Source organism: Numida meleagris, chromosome 7 (assembly GCF_002078875.1).
Source record: "Numida meleagris isolate 19003 breed g44 Domestic line chromosome 7, NumMel1.0, whole genome shotgun sequence".
Lineage (NCBI taxonomy): Eukaryota > Metazoa > Chordata > Aves > Galliformes > Numididae > Numida > Numida meleagris.
Genome location: NC_034415.1, coordinates 16,060,454 through 16,079,695, shown reverse-complemented (window position 1 = coordinate 16,079,695; position 19,242 = coordinate 16,060,454). Strand labels below are relative to the sequence as shown.

The following is a 19,242-nucleotide window of genomic DNA, read 5'->3' as shown; positions in this document are numbered from 1 at the left end:
GATATATGATAATATATATACACACACACCATTATCATGAAAGAGCAAGGTTGTACTGACAAAGAATTTCTGAAAGTGGTATGTATAATCAAAAGAGACAACTGAGTTCATAAGAAGAGGCTGAAAAAAAGCAAGAAGCCAAACTGTCTCACCCCTACCCAGCATCCAGATTGACAAACTTTCACGTGTTTACTTTTAAATCTTCGAACAGTAGCAATGAGATTATTGCTCTTGCTACCATCCATCGGCATCAGATCAGCAGTAAATGGCCACATCTCCATTCTGCTGGCACCATGACTTAAGGACAACCTCCATCATTCTCTGGACTACATCAAGCAGTTCCATTCAGTAACCTGAGCTAAAACAGCTGAATTTGCTTATGTAATTACAGGCTGTTGTGTTAACAGGCTGATAGTAAAAAAAAAGCCTTCAATGGAGGGGCAGTAAGCTGATGTCCTGGTCCAGATAAACCCAGAAATGGGCTTCTGCACACGATCCAGTTACTTCAAAAGGAATTTTCCTAAAATCGAATCGTATGATTAGAATATCTAAAGGACATAATCAAGGTTTACTACTAGAACTTAACTGCTGTTTACCAGATTAGTGGTTATATTCTCCAATTACTTCACTATACTTTTTAAAATTTATTTATTCATAAATATACATAGTAAAACTAAAAATACATACATAATCTTATATGTGCACCTCAAAACTAATTGTTGCTTAAGTAATTTGCTAAGCAAAGATGGATTTATAAGCTTCTGAAATGAGTATTTATAATGACAGAAACAAGAAAAATTTTATGCTATAATGATGATAATGACAGGAAATCGGAAAAGATAATCAAGATCTACATTTTTTAAGGAAAAAAAGAATAAAGCATGTAGAGACACATAGAGACTCACTGTGTTTCAGCTGAAGTCAGCATGTCTTCCACACACAGGAAGATAAATTTTTTTCCCACCCTACTGATTCAAACACCTGTGTCATTTGTGCTAGCAAATTATTCTCTTCCAACCCAAAGCACAGTGAAACTAAGCAAATTAGGAAAAAAGCTCAAACCCCAGAAGTGGATGCCACAGACAAAGAATACTGAGAAACATTTAGAATCACACTTTAAGAAGAAATAAAAGCAATAGTGTTAACATGCTGCTAAAAATAGAAATTATTTTATTAAAGCGTGTATTTGGTTTCTTTTTACCCACCTTTATAATGTTTTCATTAAAATGTTGAAATTATCATAAAAATATAATTAATGACTATTTTTCTGAGCAGATGTCATCAGGTTTATAAATTAGTCATTAAAAAAACAAAATGAATGTGGTACTAAATTATTCCTCAAGATACAAACAATAATTAGATTTGCACACTTTTTTCCATAGAAGAATTCTGAAAGACTTCTCAGGACATAGCTATTCTAAATGATTGAGAATATATTAATATAAAAGTTACAAAGTAGAAAAGTAAGTATAAGTAACTAGAATTTCTTCTCCCATCCTGAATTCATGTAAATACACTTGGCAATACTTTCTCAGCTTTTGATTTATGACACAAAGGAAACAGCTTAACTATCACGAGCACTAATAGGAAAAAATATTCCAGAGACTTTCTTCTACATAATTTCCTCATTTATCTTTAAAAAACCAATACATAATAAGCACCTGAACCTGTGGCTCCCCAGGGGTTTTGCATTTCTGCGCATTGATTCTTTCCCAATACGCAAGGTTTGCTTGAAATCCTAGCAGCTTTCCTTCAGCTGCTTTCAGTAAGCCACAGACATGTTCTAACACCTTCAACTTAGGCTCTGTTTTGTCTCTCACCTGTACAGTATCATCACAGTAGAAAAATGTAAGTGTAAAGCCATAAATTAACTGTTATGATACCTAACGGCTTTCCATACAAGTAGTAAATCTAAAATCCTACACAAGTTGCATAGTGTCATTTGTTTCATCAAAAAACCCACAAAGTTACGAGCTCACTGGAGAATTTTCTCTCAAGACACGTGCTATTGGAGACTCAGTAACACTGATAACAAACATTTGCAAAATTACACAATTGTTAGCAACATCCAAATTCTTATTTTTACCATAATATATTGTAGAAGATTACATGCAAAAAGAAGATTCCTGGAAAAATTCTAGCCATATACGTTTTGCAGTATTTGAAAAGAGGACAACAACTGATGCCACCTAAAGCTGCATAGAATGCTGCACAAATATTATTCATGGGATCATAAAATATTTTTCTCCCTTCTCTTATGATTTCAATGGTTCTAGATGAATCATTGAAAAATAATGAGTATAAAATAAAATGAACATCTGAGATGCTGTTTGCTGAGAACTAATTCTATTCTCTAAAACCACAGCAGGCAATTGAAAACCTGTCACTGCCTCAGGATTGCTTAAAAAAGTATGTAACGTGATGAGAAATGAAACTGAGGAAAGTGATTTTACTACTACTTTTCTATGATGTTTTTCTGATGCTTAAGAAAGTGCTAACCATGTTCCAGTATTCAGCTCCACCTGCTGAAAAAACTTAAAACTCGCCTCTGTGTTAGCTCTCGCTTTTGGCTGCTACATAAAACAAACTTACACCACTGAACAGTCTTACAGTAGGTTTTACTTCCAATGCAACTTTCATAAGTGCTCTGCTGAGAGATCTAGTTTTAAAATTATCAACAAAATCATATTTTTAAAAAGTGGTGGAATGAATTCTAAAATAGCAACCCAACCCCTTAGTCATTTGTCTTGGAATCATTTTCTTCCTAGCTATTACCAGTTGTATAGTACCCAGAAAACACCCACTCAAAAGTAAAGTTAGTAAAGCATTCAGTGCATTCAAATTCAGATTTAATATGGAAAAATAAAAAAAGCCAGTACCTTATTACTTCTATTAAGTCGATCAATAACATCTGAAGGATCAGACTCCTACAAAACTGTTCAGGGGGCATGTCATATTAAGGCAAAACTCACCTCATAGACTTCTAAGCATTTGCTTTCTCTTGTTCTTTTGTTTTCACTGAAGACCACTTTATGTCTGGATTTCAATACTTCTGCTTGTAATTCTTGTACCTAGGACACAACATATTTTTACCCTTTTTTTTTTTTAAATCTAGAAAAATAGAGCTATTAACATTGCTTCTATCGTTCTTAGTGTTACACCAGTATTATAAACACAGTGACAACAAATGTTCTATTATAAATAAAACTTTTATGATTTACTCTAAACTGTCTATAGATTTAAAGCCTATGTTTGAATATATATATATGCTGTTCACCTGGTTTTTATAGTAGTGTTCAACAAAGTTTTCCTGCAGCTTGATCTTTTCTTGCAGACGTAGCAGGTCATTTTCAACAGAAACAGTACTGATTTCCAAAGCAGCAAGGGAAGCCTCGATTAAAACATGGGGGAAAAAACCCAAAGCATGTGAACAATGTTATTAAAACAACACAATCTACAATATTGCTATAAAGTGGCCTGAAGACATAAAAAGTAGTAAGAATTACTTATCCTATCAATCAAAAATGACAGTCCACAGCTCATTTATCAGCTTGTAAGAATATTTACTTTGGAAGGTAAATGCTGTAAAAACCTGAAAATTCTTTAAAAAACTGTACCAGTAATCAAGCTGAATTCAATTCCTGTGTTTGTGAAACTTGATTTTATATTAAAGAGAATAATTTCCAGGTAAGCAATTTTATAGGTACTGACTGTAAAACAAATGACATCCTGGTTAAATAGAATGACTAGAAAATCCTGTTCCTAGATTTGCCATGGATTTCCACTGATAAATTTTCAACATTTCATTCCACTTACTGTGAAAAAATGGGTGACAAAATTTATTTCTACATGTTTGGCATCTCTAGACAGAAGGACAAAAGCAAATTAAAGTGGTTAATTCTTTAATGCATCAGAAATGCAAAGCCATTCCTCAGTGATTTATAGTAATCTCACCTTTAATTTTTCATTTTCAAGATAAATCTTCTCATTTTCAGAGTTAACAGAATTTAATTTTCCAAGAATTTCCTCGTTAGATTTCTTTCTGTATTCCTCCTTTCTTTTCAGATCTTCAGAAAGGCTTGTGATCTGCCTTGTTAGATAGCAAGAAATTCTGTGTACTTTCCATTATTAAAAACAATAACTTGTGATTTATCCCTCATCATTTTTTCTCATGTTACTGAAGTCATACAGTGATAATTGTTTCACTGTTTAGGTAGTCATACTCTGTCTAGTTCCACAGGTCTTGGTAGAATGGTACATTTCAAACACAGACTTACATTTCCAGTTCAAATACAAATGGTAAAAAACAGCAGTAAGTAAAAAGAGTACTTGAAGAAACTATCACAGATGTTTTCCTTTTCTTTCCATAGCTGGCTAGACAGATTTCCAGCGTCACCTCATTTACCTGCACTCCTGTGAGATTTTAAAATATGCTGAAAATATTTTCAGAAATAACAGATTTTTCTGAAACAAAAAGTCAAACTGTCAAGCCAATTTAATTTGAGTTGTCCATATTTGAGCATGAATCAAAATCTTTAAAAATTAACATTCTGCCTTAGATCTAACATAAAAACACTTACTATTGTCTTGCTTTTTTGAACTGGAGTCCATATTTCTCCCCAGAGTTAAAAGATATTTGTCATTGTCTGACAAAGAAGATGGCATACTCTTTGTCTGCATTTCACTACTTGAATAAGATTGAACAGTTTTGTCTCGCTTTTTCAGACAAGAGTAAACTGTTCAAATGTGCATCTGGGAGGAACTCTGTCCACTAGTAGGATGAGATATTAGCGGAACCACAATAATTTTGCTGTCATTAATCTGCAGTAGAGCCTGGAAGCCCAAGTAAGAAATTTTTACATTGCAGCAGATGCAAGGGTTAAGACTCAAGTTGTTGAATCACTAAATAAATGATTCTGTGAAACAGCACAATAATCTCTAGCAAGCTCCTGTTGAAACTATGCAGGGGAAGTAATAAGTTCCTCATTTCTACAGGGGAGTTATTTAAAAAAAAAAAAAAAAACGCTTGCAAAATGAAGCTAGGATTCTTAAACATATTCTAGTTTCCAGCTTCTAGATTCTACTCAGAATTTTAATATGAATACATAAAATTGCTTACACTGTCAACACTAATAAGCTACTAAATATCAAATTTCTGTTACTACAGAAACCAAATTAGATCTTCACTAGTTTAACTTACTTCTTTAGGTCTTCTGTTTGCATTGCTAACATTTTCTTTTCTTCTACCATTCTATCGTGCTGTTTTTTCCAGACATTGGAAGCTGACAGTATCTCAGACAATTTGACTTCCTACAGAATACATTAATTACAAATCTTGTATCATAAGGATGCCATGAAGAGTGCTCATACTACAAAATCTTTTAAACACAAGAGCTATTTACTGGAACTCTCTAGTACAACATAACATAAATTTTGTCTTATTATCTCAAAAAGAGAACAAATAAACTACCACATTTAAAAAAAAAAAATCTAATACAAACTTACTTTCAAAACATAAACACAGTTAAACACTGGTACTGTATATCAACTTCAGAATATACCATTATTTAAGATTAAAAACTTCTTAAAAATGCCTCCAATGCATCCCTTCTATACATAAACTGCATAAGTTAATACCAAAATAAAATTTTGTCAAAACATTTTAAGAACTAAAAAATATATATAGCTATATAAGAAATGCAAGATTACATAAATTCCAGCGTTAACCAACACACTCTATCTTGAAAGTAAACGAGGTCTTCAATGGAAAGAAAACAACGGTGTGACTACAGAACACTACCAGTTCAGGAGATAAGCAGATGCTACTCTGTACTGCTAAATGTAACTTCTCACAAAGATAAAAGAAAACAAATTATTAACCATCTCCAGATATACTAACTGGAAAAATATCCTTAATACAGACAAATCCTAAGCCATGGCAATGCACAGAAGATTGTGAAAACACCTTTATTAGGAAATCTAAATAAGTCGATAGATATCTCAGCACATTCATGATCCATTTGATATTTTTCAAAAATTACACACTGCACACAAGTGAAGGGCAAGGCAGAAGCCATGCAACAATTTTAATTAAAGTTATGTGCTTGGATATTGAAAAAGTTCAAAGAAAGCAGCTTGGAAATAGAACGCTAAGCATCCACATGAGATGCCAAAAGCTAATAAATAAAGGAAACAAAGACTTCAAATCCCAGTTCTGATCTTTCAGTATACTGTACTTCTGAGCTTAGTCATTGTATCTCCACAAAGATCTAACAGGAAGATCAGAGGAGGTATAAATTAAGCTGATCAGACTCTGCTTAATTACTATGAAGTGTACAACCTTGTGGCTTAAGTCAGTCAATAAATTTTAACAAAACAACAACAGTGAATACAAGAATAGTTTGCGTGTCACTCATAGCAAGATTTTCCTTATCTGAGGAGCAAAAATAAGAGATGCAAACAATCTCACAACAAACTCTCCTATTTTACAAAGGTGAAAGCTTCCCAATTTTTCAATTTACCACAGGACAACATGGCTCAGTATAATCACTCACACGTTCTTTTATTCTGGAGGTTAGGTTTTCCACAGCTTCTTCAAAGCATTCAGTTTCTCGTTTCTGGGACCTGATCGCTCTTCTCAGATCAGCCTTCTTTTGCTCACTTGTTTCCCTCAAGGCTAACATCTGACGCTTGCATTCACCAACTTGAAGTTTCCACTCTGCTATTTTCTTCTCTAGAGTCTGCAGCATAATTAAATATCAACTCTTTCCAAATCCTACATCTTATAAATCTGTGAGGTATCATAATGAAGAATAGTAATTGCATTTATAATCTGCTTCCATGAACATCTCTGCATATGAAATCTTCTGGTTGACACAAGGAGTTAGTCAACATTTGTACAGAGCTAGGGAACTCATTACAAAGACAAGCAAGATAAGAGGTTGAGGAGGTGTAAAAGCAGAAACAAGTAGGAGCAGGGGGAAAGACATAAGTCTAACCATCACCACATGCTCGCTGAAACGAATGAAAAATTCCAATGTAGGTGACATGGCACAGGCATTAAACCCATTTATGAGATGGGAAATAGGAGTGGTTACACCACCCCCTAATGACTCATTTTGAAGAATATCACATTATGTTACTAGTGATATAAATCGAGGTAGCCTATGGTCTGAATCTATAGTTAGCAAGCACATGACTAGGACTGGAGATCAGTAAAACTGCCAATGAAATTTTAACATGAAAGTTAAGATCTTGGATTTGAGTATTTTAAGTCAAGAAGACAAGAAAGACCAAGATATTTTTCTGAATATATGCATTATGATACGGACTGTTGTCAGACGACAATATACTATATTCTTGCAAGATCTAACTTTTTCCCCTGAATATAATGACACCACTCTAAAAATGGAATGGAACTGTCTAGTAAATAAACTTTTTAGAGTTTTATATTTTGTGTTTGATGGGTACTAAGGCAAAAAATGCTATTTTATATAATAATATTATATAATAAATATAATATATCAATTATTAAATATTAATTATTAAATATTATTAAAAATTATTAATAATATTTAATAAGAATTATATTATTAATATATATTGGTCAGGCGCTGGAATGGGCTGCCCAGGGAGGTGGTTGAGTCACCGTCCCTGGAGGTGTTCAAGAAATATTTAGATATAGCATTGAGAGACATGGTTTAGTGGGGTTATTGGTGGTAGGTGGATGGTTGGACTGGATGATCTTGTAGATCTTTTCCAACCTAGCTAATTCTATGATTCTATGCTAATAATAGCCATACTGGATTCTACTTCAAGAATCTCAGATACAATTATTTTTAAAGGTGCTATATCTTGTCACAAACATGCACAAGCTAGTGGCGGACAATAATTTAACGGAAAGACAAGAGCAAGTTCCATTCATCTCACTTGCTATTCTTCTGCCAAACTACAGCAATGTATAGACACTAGCAGTATAAATACTTTTTTCCTCAAGTCACTGATAAATATCCTAATTGTAAGAATGACTAGAAACATGCAATATATATATATTTTTTTTTTTTACAGTTGATTCTGGGTCTAACATTTAACTTAATTATGTTCTGCATGAATGAAGACCATAACAACCCACCATTTACCTAGTAACTATGTTAACCTGCCAGATTTATTCACAATATTGTCTACCAGTTGCTACAAAATGCACGTATTATGCATATAAAATGATACCTGCCAGTATAGGCACTGCTAATGACCCCAAAACTTTTTCACAATCAATGGAAAATATATGCAGTTTGCTGTGTGAAAGACGGTCTCAGTTTACTAAGATTCAACAAGAAGCAAAAGTACAACTTCCAAAAATTAAATGATTAAAAAAATATTTATATATTTGCAGGAAGCAGTTTTCATATAAAAGACATGACTTGCAGGAAAAATGACTTCAAAGAATAGCGAAAATAAAAAAAATCAGTCTACGTACAGTTTTCCTTAACTGTTGGTTCCAGTAAATAACTGTTATCTCCTGTTACAACCACAGGGGGTCAGAATCATATAAGAATGAGTGCTTTAGGCATTATTTAGTGACCGAGGTAAATTTATAAGGAGAATTAAATTCTGTAAGCCATCCCAATCTTTTTCTAAGTACTAACAAAAAAATCACCTCCAGGACTTTTGCTGTCAACTGACTTTAGCATTTTTGGGAGGAAAACAAACAACACTTTTATACAAAGATTGAATGAAAATAAAGTTATACATTACATTACTTTATCCAAGTACTATTTAATGAAAATGTTGTAGTAATTCAAACAAATGTGCTAGGTAGCACAAGAAATCAATTTTTATTCAGAGGAAAACATGGAATACAGTCAGATTTAAGTGACTTTTCTCTTACAATTGAGTTGAGATAGGTTCCTTAACAACTCCAAATTTGCACAGTTTGTAGGGGTATGTATGGTACTAAAAAAAATTTTTGAAAATAAATAATACATTATTTTCCAGCCAAGGTTTTTTTTCATTTATATCTATGTTCTTTACAAGACTCAAACACTAAAATCAGAGACCGCTTACAACTCCAGCATCTGGCACCTGACCTTGTCCTTGATGTGAGTCTACAACCAGTAACTGCTGCTAATGCCCAAATTCACAACTTTTTTTTTTAAAATGAAATGGAAAGCATTTCATCTGCCTTAAGCACGGTGAGATTAGGAATTAGTCACAAGTGTTTCAGTCAGTATTAAGTCATTTATTGATTCCTCCACAGTTAATAAAAAGAAACAGGTGCTGGTCAATCATACTTATCTCAAACAACTTTCAATGGAAAATTCGTTCTGGGGACTTTTCTCTCTCTTTCTATTGACTGTATGGAAACTGCTTTAGGAAAGATATCAGTCTTCCAGACAGTAAAATTAGGTGAATACACTTCTATGTATGCTTAACTTTTCTTTAGCAAGACTACTAGTATGTGTAAGTTGAAATAATTAGAAGAAAATAACCTGCAATTAAGACAACGGAGATAGACTGCAAAATATGAATACTATTTTTTTTAATTGTTTCAGATTTTTCTTAGAAAGTTTTCTTTCAAGTGATATATGAAATAATGTATTTTTTTATTCCATTTGATCAAAGCAATACCTAAAAAAGATTTAACTCTCAATTCTGAAATAAATCCTGATCACAGAAGGGCTTTCTAATTTGCATATAACCTGTGTTTTCAGCTTTAATTCATTGTTCTCCACTTCTTTCCTTTGAATCTGATGATGCAGATGAGCTTCAACTGTGTTTACCGATCCTGACAGGTAGTCTTCTTTCAGTACTTTGACCTAAAAAAGGGAAATAAACACAAATCTACTAGTCTATGGAGATAATGCCATATGACGTAAACTATATTCTTTCTACTTTGCTGCAGAATTTCCAGCTGACATTTTAAAGCCTTCAAATGCTGGAAAAGATAAAACATAGTCCACAAGTATCCTCATAAGCAGTAGCTTCTTACTGTTATCAATGTCATCAGTATGACCTTTTTGTAGAAAGCTATCAAAAATCACAAACTTTAAAGAATGTACGTACACTTGATGCCTCATATTTAATTTAATTCTGTAAGATGAACTGGGCCCGGATGCACTAACACAGAAATCCAGGCTAAGCAAAGGTATCTAGATAACAGGTCCACCAAAATTAAGCCAAACTGTTAAGTTCTGCTCTAAATAATTAGATCTGAACTAATCTTCATTAAACCCCAAAGACCACCAACTGCTGTAAGAAATACTGATACATTTAAATCAAACTCAATTTTAGAGGCATACATAAATAGTAAAGGAAAGACAAATTCCCACCAGAACTTAAGTTAGCTGATCTATGATATTTGTGCAAACTAATTCTTTTGGATTGCTTTAAATAAAATAATAATAAAAACAGTCAGAAAGAAATCATGTTACTAGAATCAACTAGAGGAGTATGTTAATGTACTAGTGTGAGTGTTTACTACAGATACGAGTAAGAAGAGCACTCGAAGTCCAAAGCCATTAGTCTGGATTTATGGCTCTCCCAGAACTGTGGGGCATTAGTGTTAAGGAAAATTTGTACTCAAAATAGGTGTGGATACAGTCTCGATGGTTTGAATATATTTATGCATAGAAATGTCTTTCAGGCATTTTTTAATGCCTGGATCTTTGAAATAATTACTTTCACCAAAACACTAGAAAATAAGAATATAGCATACTGGGATAAAACATTCATTCCAAAATAGCTTATCACTCACTTTTTTAAGCTGAATAGTGGATGAAAGTTCTTTAATATGTTCTTCTCTTTCTGCTATCTTTCTCCTGAGACTCTTCATGAAGGGGGAAAAAAATAAACTATTTTCATGCCTAATAATGTAATACACACTGACAAACATTTCAGTTAAGAATAACTGAGATTCTATTTTGTGATGATACATCACAAATACTGCCATCATTTTTAAAATGGCAGAAACCATGGCCTCAAACGCATACTGATGAATCAATGTTTACTTTAACTGTATAGATCAAAATAGGCTCATGTTTGAGTTATGTCATTAGGTCTTAGTTTGAAATATATTTCACAATTTCATACATATCAAGTTGTTCTAAATATTTGTTACATTGCCCTAAAAAGAAAAAATACTGCTTTTAAAAAATATATGGTGGGCAGTAGGAAAAATGATAGGAAAACAAAAGATGAACAGAACACAGAACCTGTCCAGAGATTATAGCAAACAAGAAGTTAATACCGCATAAACATAGGCCTAATAAATATTTATGAACAAAATCCAACTAGTGCATTTTTTAAGTGGACAGCTCTTTATTTTAGCTCTCTGCTCCACTATTTTAGCTTTATTTATTAGTTCAGTCTATACCAGATATAGTTTGATGAAATAAGGAATGGCTTTGAAATAGAAGAGACTGTTTTCTAAGCTTTTTATTTACTGGTGATGGGTTGACAGCTGGACTAGACAATCTTAGAGGTCTTTTCTATCTGCTCATTCTTATTAAAATAAATGGCATGTCCTAGCTGAAAAAAGTACTGCACAAAGCAGAGCCAGTATGTAATTATATAGAAATATTTATTTCAGTTACAGTAACTGCAATAATTACTCTGAGTCTACTCTACGCTCAAAACAATATATAATGCATTCTACTCTGTAACAGAAGTGATGCCAAAACCCAGCACACATCACTTCTGAAACATGCAATAATGAAGTGGTACCAACAGTTCAACTGTATCAGTAAGCAGTATACTCCCTATGCTACTCTGATGTGAAATTGTACACTATGATATAGTCCTTTTTAAGTGTACAGTGTAAAACAAAAAAGTAACAGATATTTTAGCTTACTTACAGTATTGTGGGTTTCCTTTTCACTTAACTTCTGTATCAAAGTGTCGATGCTTTTGCCGTTGATCTGCAGGACAAAAGCAGGAAATGTTAGCAAATTACTTCAGCTTATAATTGATTTAGTGTTTAGCTTTGAATTTGGCATACTATTTAGTTCATTTTCAGTTTGGTACATACAAATATAACTTGCATACTAATGGACTATTTAGAGTTGGTTGTTTAAACCTTAAAGATCCAATTTATTTAGCACGTAGAACTTCTCAGCAGGAGCAAACTAGGGTCATTCCATATACCAATTTATTTCTTTCAGCAAAAAGCAGTCTAAAAACCTTATGTGCTTAGATATTATTTGAACACATAGTCAATAACAGTAAAAACATTTGTACAAATTATAATACTTTCAAAACTAATGTTAACTGTTGATAACTATTGATATCTTGCTTTCAGCAACTTCAGTTAGATATGAAATTTGAATAATGAAACAGAAAACATAGGCTGGAAGAACTGAAAAATCAACCTATGTTGACTGTTACTGTAAATCTAAAAGAGTGTATGTAGCTATAACACTGTCAATTACATTTTAAAATACAACTTTTGGAGGAGGGCCAAATTTAAATAAATAAAGCAAAACAAACACAAACAGTGGGACTTTCAGTTTGTAAATCCAAAGCATTTAATGCCACTGGTGAGAGAATGAATCTAGTGTCTCCAAGGAGACAAGGTAACTCCACACTTCAGGCTGTTAAACCTAATCTAAACTCTGAATGACAGTCAGCACCATGAGGTGTCCTGGATCACGCATGCACCAACAATGAATTTATTAGCCAGAGAACGATGGCAGAGCAGATCATTCATTCAAATTGCATTCTATGCTTGGTATCCTAGCACAGGCTAATATATGCTGTGCTTGCTCTCCAAAGTATATTGCATTCTATATCAGGAATTGGAACAGGTGTTTTCAATCCTTTTAAAGTAAGTATCTCTCTTCCAGCTGGAACTACCTGTGCCTAACTAGCTCCTGCATCCTGTCACAACCCATCTGGCTCCCCAGGAGCATCCATCTCTTTAATCTCTCTGCATTCCCATTATTTTAAGCAGTTCCCTATGGGACTGTCCTCTTTCCCTCCATTGTCCAGGTGCTCAGAACCTGTTTTGCAATTCACAGACATGTGATCCCTGGCTCCCACAGGAAGCTAATGATTGCTTTGGATAATCTTACATGTTTCTCTTCTCTTGTTTGAAGTAAAAGGCATAACAATCTTTTGGTGGTTTTGAGTGTTATTAATTCTTTTACCAGCAAATCCTCTTGCGTATCAATAACTATCATCTCTGATGTAGAAAGCTTACAAACCTGTTAAAACATTGTAACCAAGAAATTATGTGTGATCTACAATGTTTCCTTAAACATTTGTTACTAATATTTAGATTTTCTTTTCAAATACAGACACTAAAAATAAATAAATGTTTGTAACATTTAAAAGTAAAATAACAAAAGAAAAAAATCCTGCCGTAGTAATCTTTAAGGAGTATATGAAACACACAGGTTCTTCTCCCAATCTAATAGAGATAAGGTATCTTTTTAAGGTTTAATATTTCTTTCTGATAAATAGCCCAAAATCTCACTTTAAAGGTGTCATGCTAGCATCAAGAAAAAAAAAAAGTGAAAACTTTGGAATCAAAAGATTTACTACAACTCCTTGCAAAGAAGTCATCTTATCCTCATCTGTATATAATTATACAGAGTCCTTTTGTGTTACTGTTCTTGGAGAAAAGTTCAAATGAAACTCTGGGATGACAGTTTAAATTGATAAATTATTTTTAAAAAACATGAAAAAATCCCTCTAATTATAGTCAGGCTGCATTGACTTGTGACTTGCAAATCTTTTTTTCCTTAAAAACAATGGCAAGCAGGCTTTAAGGAACATATCTAAATAAGGTTTATGTATATGTCTGTCAAAAGTTACAACTGGAAAATTCACACCTCTCTGCTCTTTCAAGAACTCTTTTATACAGTTCACAAATGGGACAAGCATTTGTAGAGATCAGAAATTTAAGACTTTCTAAATTAAAAAAATCCACAGACATTGATAGACAATAAATTTAAACAATAATAACTAATTGAATTCAGCATTTAGTATGTGTACAAACTTTTGACTGCAATGTACTTACACCTGTCATTCCATCAAGTGTGTCTTTAAAAGTTGGCACCAAGTTCTCTGCTGGACTAATTGCCATTTCTTCTTCAAAAATCTCCTGTGAAGCACCATTTTCACAAGAGGCATTTTCCTTCTCTCTGACCACATAGAAAATAATAAATACAAATTGACTTTTGCCAGTAAGTATGCAAATAGACAAGATTCATGCCTAGTTCATAATACAGAATTTTACAACTGTTTTTTAAAAAGATGCATAGAAAATTGGTGGAGTATGGGTCTCACACTTTGGCTTCTCTGCATCACTATTCTCAAATACCTATTTAAAATTAAATTAAAACGTAGCTTACTAAAACATTCCTTGTACCATGAAATTTTACCTTTTCTCTTTGTCTGAAGCGCATCTTCTTTCTATGCTTTCATTCAAGTTTTGCTGCAGGTGATTTTTTGGTGAGCTTTCTTTAAGCAGTGGGGACAGGTCCGTAATCTTGATCCCATGTTTATCAGGACATGGCCCCCACATCTTTTTCCAAGTGTCCTCCTGCACAGTCCCTGCAAACTTATAAACAATGTATTCAGTTAGAGTTTAATTTGTCCTTGGTTACAATGGTGCAGATTCACTACCACAAAATAAGTACATTAGAAGCAGGAATGGTGATTTTCTGCCCCAACAGTAATTAATTAGCTTAGAGGGAATTGTTAAGAACACTTCCGAGAATTGAGAAATGAATGGACCTGAATGAATCATGCCATTTTCCAGTTCTCACGTAATTATCTTCCCCACAGTCTATTAAGCTACTTCCTCTGTAGCTGCCAATAAAAAGCCTCATGCCATAAGACCACCAGCTCTACAAAAACCTAAAGATCAAAAAAAGTACCTCTGAAATTAAAAAATGTTCAGAATTAACACCCACCTGTTAGCCTGCAAGAAGTAAAGGTTATGACATCCAGAAGAGAACCAAGAAAGTCAGAAAGGAAAAAACACATTTAATTTTAAAAGAAATCTTGGTTCTTCACAAAGTTTCCATGTGAGTTCCATATCACACTACTGCTCATATCTAACTACTGTTAAATATGAATTCATTGTGATTTATCTTATATTTTGATTTATATGACCCTCTGAACTCTTTCCAACTTTGCAGGAACATTTTCATGCACAGGACATAAAAGAATATATACATTTCAACTATTTCTAATAAAGAAAATGATAAGACTAAATGTTAAAGATTTGCATTATAAATTTATATTCACATTGGTACTGTGTTTGGTTTTACCCATTTTCTTACTTGTTGCTCTAGATCGTCAGATTCTTTGCTTAGCTCAGTAAAATATTTTTCAGCTTGTATGGCTTTTGTAGTTCTATGATAATCATTTTTATGTGGCAGAATCAGTGAACTGAGTTTTCCCTCAGTATGTGACAGGTACCACACACCTCTTTCCCTGAAACATATTCATAATTATGTAGCATTTAGTATCATTCACTGCTAGGGTACACACATTCCCAGTTCAAGGCATACCAGTATAAAACAAGTCAGTTCTTCAGGCGATTCGGAAGTGTTAAGCACCAAAGAAATCTCACTTCCATTTATGATTTCCAATGAGTGTACAACCCTGTGATACCACAGGATGCACCCTCTAACTGATAGCTCACACCTCATTCGTGAGACAAAGGTAAACTACCTGCAAAGAAAGTGGAGATACCATGTGTCACAGCAGTTCATCCCATTTGGAAGCAACAGCAGCTTTTCTCTTCTCCTAGTTGGCAACAAGTGCCTTCCTTGGAGCCGCACAGGGAAATGCACTGCCTATGGCCCATGGCACAGAAGTCCAGCTCCAGGTATTGGTGTACGCTGGCAAACACACCACACTGCCCTGCTCCCTTGCCAAGCACCAGGAAGCTGCCTTACCCCTGCCTTACCCAGCCAGAACCAACTACTCCTGCTTCCATACCAAGTGATGCATCCTCTCCAAAAAAGTTCATCAGGCAGAAAGTTTGTGTTCTTCCATATATATTTCCCTAGTCACGTATTTGAGAAAATGCATACCAGAATTCTGGGAGATTCCCTCACAAAATCAGGATGTAGACTGTTCTATTCTGAACTCTTGCTGTAAGGTAAATAACAACACTCCAATAGTGTAGTTATCTTTTGTTATTATTATTTTTTTAATGCATACATACGCTTCCCATTTTACTATGTGCTTACATTTCCTAGCAGGCCCCAATTAGTGTAACACAATCCAGGTCTCTGTATCTTTTTCTTAGCTAAATAACCAAAGCTGGGTTGTTGAATTTAATTGCTTTCATTGAAAATACATCTTGGAAGGCTCAGCGTGGAATTGAATTTATCCTAGCTCATCTATGTATACAGAAAAGAAGAATTAAGATTTTCACATAGTTTCAGTGTGCCATTTTTTCAAGCTGAACAGAACAGAACAAACTTGCCTCGTTAATATCAGCAAGAAAAAACTTCTCCTGAGCAGCAGAGCCCCTTGGGGGGCTGTGCGGTTACGCAGCGGGAAGGCTGAGGTTGGCGGCGGTGGTAACGGCACTCTGCCAGCGCTGCAGGACGCTCCGTGCGTCTCAGCACCCGCTGGTACCCATCCGTCGCTACCTGCAAGGTTACCCCAGGACGCAGCTGGGTCCCACTGCAAAACACGGCGTACCAAAGAGAACGCAGCGCCATCAGAGATTTAACACGACACAAGCGAAATTTTGCGCAGATATTCACGCCGCGTAAGGCTGATCGCTCACTAACCGCGTAAGCGGCGATGAATTCACAGTGTGGCACAACAACCACCCCCAGCAGCAAACAGAACGCAGCCGAAGTTAGAGGCGAAGCTTGCAGCTGCAGTTCCCCTCCTGCTGCGCACAGGTGCAAGGCCCCGCCCTCCCCCCACACGACACCCGCACGCCCCGGCCCCGCTCCCTTCACCCGCTCCCGGGGCGCCCACCGCGCCGCCCCTCAGCGGGAGCGGCCCTCACCAGATCGCTGCTGCCGTTGCCGCGGCAACTGGGCGTCGACAACGGCTGAGGCGGGCGCTCCCCGGAGCGCTCGGTGCCTCGCGTCCCCGCGCCGCCGGGAGGCTGCTGTCACAGCGCGGACAGGGCGCCTGGGGAGCCCTGGAGATCGGCATGCTCGCCGCTCCTGCTTGTTTTCTTTCCGCGTGTTTCCATTACAGTATGTTTTACAGAGGTCATCGTTATTTGTTTAAACTGACTTCTCGGAATCTTTTTTGCCGCACAAAGAAAAAAATAATGCAGCTAGCTTTTATGCTCCCCAGGTAAATCTACATTGTTTGTACAAGATTAACAGATGTAAACCGAGGTGCAGGACCTGCAGAGCGCACAGGTGACTGTCTCCTGCAGGTGTGGCGTTCTGTATCACATCCCACAGAAACGCCTTTCTCAGACCCCTGTGCACAGCCCCGTGCTTCCCACAGAACCCTGGTCACAGCCACAGCATTGCTCTGCTCAGAACATGCTGTGCACCAGGGTACCCCAAATTCTGCAAGCTGGTGCCAAGTATGCATGGAACTCATGTCACCGCAGGCTTCCTCAGTGTTAAATGCCATTTCTGTGTCACATGCTGCACAACGCAGTGGTTCAGATTCAGAAAAACAAGTGAGCGTGTCCCGATGCAGGAACAGCACTGGGAGCATGCATTCAGAGCCATGTAAGAGACTGTGTCAAGAGGAGCTTGGCTGGGGATGGATTGCTTCATTCCTCCCTCTACAAATGCTCTCTGAACAAGATGAGGCACAGATTTCTGAAAAGAGAGTTCATATACACACAAAAAATTCAAAGGCTAAATTCCAACATATATAATAATAGTAAAGATGAAATCACTCCATTATTAATTACGGGTTAACAGCCTGTTTATACCTGTATTGCAGAGATTTTGTCTTTGCATGCGGAGAAGCCTGCTGCTTTGTTCTTTATAGGAACCATAGCTTTAGCAGGGAATTAATGATCTCCATCAGACCTTTGCATTGGCATTGCAGTTTGTCAGCTATGCTCTTGGTGTCTCGTATTCTGCTTAAACAGATTCTGGAATTTTAACTTCTAAGATGTTGCTATAAGATAGATGATTTACTTTTAAAGCAATACATGGTTGCAATTATCTAGAAGTAAGGTGATTGCTTGTGTAATAAAACAACAATTACGGTAAGGGCTAATTAGCATGATAATCAGCACTGCACTCTGTACCTCATAAACAAAGAGAGAAATACAAAACTGTATCAAGATGGCCCTGTTGTGCAATGCTCCAAGTGGAAAATAATTAAAGGAGATATAATGAACAATTCAACTGCCACATAATTGAAAGACTTAATAAAAGAGGTGCTGGAGAGTGACTTTAAATCCTGAAGAAACTGCTGAGTGTTTGTCCCAGCTCATGACTTTATCTGATTTAAAGGTATAATGGAACTTTTCATTTCTGTGTCAGAAATTCAAGACTCCAAAGCCATTCTTTGTTCATTGTTTAATTTCAGCAATAGCTGCTTATCACAAAAAGTCTCTACTTTCACTTCTTAATCATGGAACTGGCTTCTTTATAACTGCATGTAATATGCTTGCAGTACTGTGCAGGTGCTTCTGAAGGCAGCTGTTACATTTTTTCATTTTTCAGAGAAAGAGCTAGCAACCTTTAAACATAAATTAAGTTACCTGCTAACAATTAAATGTGAGGAGAGGACAAGGAAGAGGAAAAAGAAAACCAACACCAAACAACAAGGCTTATCCAGGAGGTCAAGAGGTTACATTAAGAAAGAAACATGCTTTCATTTCCCCTGCGTTCTTCCTGGATTAATTAGTACACTCCTGCCCATGACCAACTTGTTATTTGGAAAGATACTTTGCAAAATGCGTGGAGATGTCATGAAACCCAAGGTTCTGTGGTCATATCGGTGAACAGGACTGTAAGAGTTCCCAAATCTAAAGCTGCTGCTCGAGGACAATAAATATATAAAGAATGGTAATAAAACAGCCTTCTCATCAAGTAATGTGCGTAATCATAGTCATATGCTCTCAGTTTCTAACCGAAGGTTTCATTAATATTCCTGGAAATACAAAACAGTTCTGCTGTGTAATCCTTCCACTGCACCATCAGCAGGTGTGTTTTTCCTCTTTTGATTTTCTACTGCCCTGTTTATAAAACTGTTCCTTCCCCACACCATTATGTGCCATGAGGTGTAATATTATCTTCCCTGGGAAAGAAAGGACTTGATCTTCCTTTCTCTCAG

The 19,242-nt window shown here is 35.6% G+C and overlaps 1 protein-coding gene across 14 annotated transcripts in view; it reads right to left on the bottom strand.

The window, feature by feature from the left end:
* The window catches only part of ODF2L (outer dense fiber of sperm tails 2 like), a 21,700-nt gene extending 4,517 nt beyond the window's left edge, over positions 1 to 17,183 (bottom strand). For 2 of the 14 annotated variants that reach the window (XM_021405373.1, XM_021405387.1), the window contains exons 1-12: positions 15,519 to 15,675; positions 14,382 to 14,560; positions 14,018 to 14,141; positions 13,068 to 13,199; positions 11,853 to 11,915; positions 10,754 to 10,825; positions 9,699 to 9,815; positions 6,555 to 6,740; positions 5,201 to 5,310; positions 3,955 to 4,090; positions 3,278 to 3,391; positions 2,973 to 3,071 (exon numbers count right to left, since the gene is read on the bottom strand). In XM_021405373.1, coding sequence (XP_021261048.1) covers positions 2,973 to 3,071; positions 3,278 to 3,391; positions 3,955 to 4,090; positions 5,201 to 5,310; positions 6,555 to 6,740; positions 9,699 to 9,815; positions 10,754 to 10,825; positions 11,853 to 11,915; positions 13,068 to 13,199; positions 14,018 to 14,141; positions 14,382 to 14,560; positions 15,519 to 15,659 — 1,473 coding nt within the window. In that variant the 5' untranslated portion in view covers positions 15,660 to 15,675. The other 12 variants (XM_021405379.1, XM_021405380.1, XM_021405381.1 and 9 more) reach the window with 12 other exon arrangements.